Genomic DNA, 3,988 nt, shown 5'->3' with positions numbered 1-3,988 from the left:
CCAGGACAGGCTCCAAAACCACAGAGAAACCCTGTCTCGAAAAACCAAAAAAAAAAAAAAAAAAAAAAAAAAGAATTCTATAAGGATGGAGTGGAAATAATATGAAATCCTCAGAAAGAAAGAAGAGAGGGGAGTCAGAGAAAGCCTGGGGGGAGGGGCAGAGGGAGAGAGATGGGGGAGGACCACATATAGACACAGTGGCGGATCAGTAGAGAAAGCAAGTTGGTACAGATGAGGTGTGTGTCGAGACTGTTAGTAGGCAGAAGCCTTTGGTGAGTTTTCTCTACCTGGATTGTTGCCACCCAACCCTTAGATGTACTCTGTGCCCTTCATACATGTGCTTCACTGTGCCCTCACAGGTACTGAGTACACAGGAAGCAAGAGGAAAACTCCTTACTGACAGCCGACAGAAAACTGTCACTTCAGTATTTCAAAGGCAAGCGTCAGTTCCTGTCGTCTTAATTGGTGTGACAAGAAAACTTGTTGCCAAGAAATAGTGAGGTAGCCAGGCAGTGGTGGCACACACCTGTAATCCCAGCACTCAGGAGGCAGAGGCAGATGGATCTCTGTGAGTTTGAGGCCAGCCTGGTCTACACAGGGAATTCCAAGACAGCCGGGAAGACACAGAGAAACAGTCACGAAGAGGAAAACAAGAAAAAGATAGAAATGATGTCGTGTTTGCTTGTGGTGTAATCATACTGGAAGTTAGTGAGTGAGGCTTGGGAGAATCAGGCCCAAGTGTTCCTTATTTCACCTGTGTGTGTACATGGTGTGTGTGTACACACGCGTGTGTTCATATCTATGGGTGCAGGTACATGAATGCCACAGTCTGCATGTAGAAGTCAGACAAAAACCTCAGCTGTCCATCCTTTCCTCCAACCTTGTTTGAGATAAGGTCACTATTGTTCACCATTGCATAATCCCAACTAGCTGGCCTTCAGGATCAAAGGAGCCTCCCTTCTCTGCCTCCAAACTCACTGTAGGAGCCTGGGATTACGAAGTGTGCTGCAGCATCCAGTTTCGTGTGTGCTTTGGGGATCTAAATTCAGGTTCTGATGCTTGTACTGCAAGCACTGAGCCCTCTCCCCAGCCTCCCCCCCCCCCGACGTGTTTCTCTGTACTGAGATGCTCTGGTGCCAATAGTGCTCAATTGTTGGTGCAAATGATTATTCAGATATAATTAAGGTTAGGTCACATTCAAGTCCATCAAGCAATGGCCTCTAATCCCTTAATAGTAGGTGCAGATGGGTTGATCTAAAGGAGATAACCCATCTCCCAAAGATTCTCTGTTTAAATGGATAGGCGTTTGCTGCCTCCATTTCTTCCAAACCTGTTTTTGATGATGTAGAGTGGAGGAGGGCATCAGCACTTCTTGGCAGACACTCATTTTCAGAGGTCAAGAAATACTGTGGCTTCAACAGCTCTGGTTAAACCTGCCAAGACCCTGTCTGTATCTGCTGGCGTTTTCTTCTCAAAGTTGAAAAGAGAGGGGCTGCCTGATGCTATCCTGTGTCCCCAGCTGTTAGTGGATTGATTGTTAGGGTCGGATCTGGGCCTTGGCAGCCCCGACATGCCAAGTAGGTGCAGCCATTTTTCCTCAGTGGGTCAATTAGAGGGACCAGGGATAGTGGAGTGCAGAATTACTTGTGACCGCACTGGGGAGAGAACAAATAAGGGGGATCTCGTACTCCCACATCATCTTTGGGGTCCCGGCACGGGGCTCAGGTTAAACAGAGGACAGGAGATTTCATCACTAAGCGGTCCTGGTCCAGGTGTGATTCAGTCGTCACTGATACATCCCTGTCTCAGATCCAGTCTGCCCTGCAGTGTTGTCTGACGAGTCAGACTGGGTGAAATCTCTTCCCTGGAGACAAGTTCCTCCCTGACTGACACCAGGTTCCGGCCTTTCCCTTCTTTCTGCTTGAGACTGAAGCGAAATTCCAGTTCCATGGGACTCAGTGTTTCAATATCTGATGGCCAAAGGGAGGGGCTGTAATGCCTGACATCTTTAGAATATCTTCATTACTGCCTGGATAGTTACATTTCTTGGGGGAAGAGCCTGGGTATTTCTGAATGTGCATGCACAAGGAACCCCAACATCCTCCAGCCTACCCCACTCCCCGCAGGCACGGGCTGTGTGCCTCTGGAGCTCTTTCAGACTTGGCGTCTGCACGTGAGAGAGAAAACCAGGATTAGATCCACCCGGCAGCAGCCATGCACAGCACTGTACCCCTACACCTGATATACACAGAGTCTGTGTCCCTGACCCTTGGTGTCAATCGCTTTGTCCCAGCGACTCCCTGCCGCTGTGGGCTCGCTAAGGACCTTTAGCTTGTTTCTGCTGCCATCTACTGTCCGTCTCGGGAAAGTCAAGGTTTGCCAGCCGGGGAGAGAAGTGGGAAATCGCAGCCTTTGCAACTTCTGCTCCCACAGAGGGAAAAACAAAACCTGCCAGCTGGTGGTGTCCCCAGTGAAAACTCTGTCATAAAACCTGTGTTTACTGACCTCCCAGGTTCCAAAGCAGTTCCATTTGAACTGTAATCAAGTGACCTTTCTGCCCCTGGGTCCCAGAGTCCCTGAAAGGGCCCGTTGTTCCCTGCCTGAGTGAAGAAAACTTCTGTTTAGTTAAGCAAGTGTTTTTGCGGTTATGTCTCCAGCTAAGGGACAGAAGGACAGCTGTTGGGTCTTGAGCTTATTGCTGGTTTTGTTTCATACTCGCACTCTCTCTTCCCCAGAGTCCCACCTCGTCTTTACTTTCATATCAGCAAGGGAGCGGGGAACAAGGCAAGCCACTCCACAGGGCCTTGCATTTCCTGTGCTGTACCTGCATCTCTGCAAATCCTGCTATAAGCCCCTTCTTTCTGTCCCAAGCCACCAACCCGAGAGCTAAGCCCCTCACATTATGTCAGAGGCGCCCACAGAAACTGACCGTTGGACCTGGGAGACAGTTGTGATGCCATGTTCATGTGATGTGTTTTCCTGTCTTACAGCTGTTTGTTGGGCTGGGATTTCCCTATGAGGGTCCAGCTCCCCTGGAGGCCATCGCAAATGGCTGTGCTTTCCTGAACCCCAAGTTCAACCCTCCCAAGAGCAGCAAAAACACAGACTTCTTCATTGGCAAGCCGACCCTGAGAGAGGTAAGCATCAGAAGCGTTCCTCTTTCTTCTATGTGTTTGTGTTTATGTGTATGGATGGGTGGCCTGTGTGTGCGCATGTGCAGGCATATTTTTAGAGGCCAGAGGGTGAAGTGTGGGGTCTTCCTCCATCACTCATCACTATATTCACTGAGGCAGAGTCTTTCAGTGAACTCAGAGCTCACTGATGTGAGTACTCCAGCTTGCCCTGGGGTCTCCTGCCTCCACCTCTTAGGCTCTGTGATTAAAAACCAGCTGCTATGCCCACCCTGTGCTGAGGACCCGTGCGCAGGCCCTCGCCTTTGTACAGCAGGTTCCTGTCTGCTGAGCCAACTTTCCAGCCCCTACCCCAATTCTCTTTTCAGTGACCATGGTGGGTGTTCTTTCTAGTCTTCTCATCATGGCTGACAGCTGGGATGGAGGAGGCCCCTGGGAACATTCACTGGCCTCTCCATTGCGTGTGGCGATGGTAAAGAAGAAATGCTGGCCAGTGACTCTTCACAGAGAACGTCAGCCGCAGAGTGGGGGAGATGGACTAGTCAATAAAGCGCTTGCCCTGCACATTAAATCCCCAGAACTCTGTAAAGAGCTAGGCATGGTAGCAGGCTCCTAGAACCCCAGAACCGAGGAAGCAGAGACAAGTGAGTCCCTGGGCTTCGCTGGCCAGCCAACCTAGTTTTCTTGGCCGATCCCAAACTGATGAGAGACTATGTCTCAAGAAAACAAGGTAGGCAGTGCCGGAACAACAGCCAAGGTTGGCCTGTGACCTCTATAGGTTTGAGCGAGCATTTACACACACACACACACACAGAGAGAGAGAGAGAGAGAGAGAGAGAGAGAGAGAGAGAGAGAGA

General features: G+C 50.1%; 1 protein-coding gene across 2 annotated transcripts in view; it reads left to right on the top strand.

Moving 5' to 3' along the window:
- The window catches only part of Mgat5 (alpha-1,6-mannosylglycoprotein 6-beta-N-acetylglucosaminyltransferase), a 295,861-nt gene that overhangs the window by 268,411 nt on the left and 23,462 nt on the right, over positions 1–3,988 (top strand). For both annotated transcript variants that reach the window (XM_026779700.1, XM_013346690.2), the window contains exon 13: positions 2,991–3,137. In XM_026779700.1, the coding sequence (XP_026635501.1) occupies positions 2,991–3,137 (147 nt within the window). The remainder of the gene's footprint in view (positions 1–2,990; positions 3,138–3,988) is intronic.

This window comes from Microtus ochrogaster, chromosome 6 (genome assembly GCF_000317375.1).
Source record: "Microtus ochrogaster isolate Prairie Vole_2 chromosome 6, MicOch1.0, whole genome shotgun sequence".
Taxonomy (NCBI): Eukaryota; Metazoa; Chordata; class Mammalia; order Rodentia; family Cricetidae; genus Microtus; species Microtus ochrogaster.
Note: the sequence above shows the minus strand (reverse complement) of the source record. Positions and strands in the feature narration are given on the sequence as shown.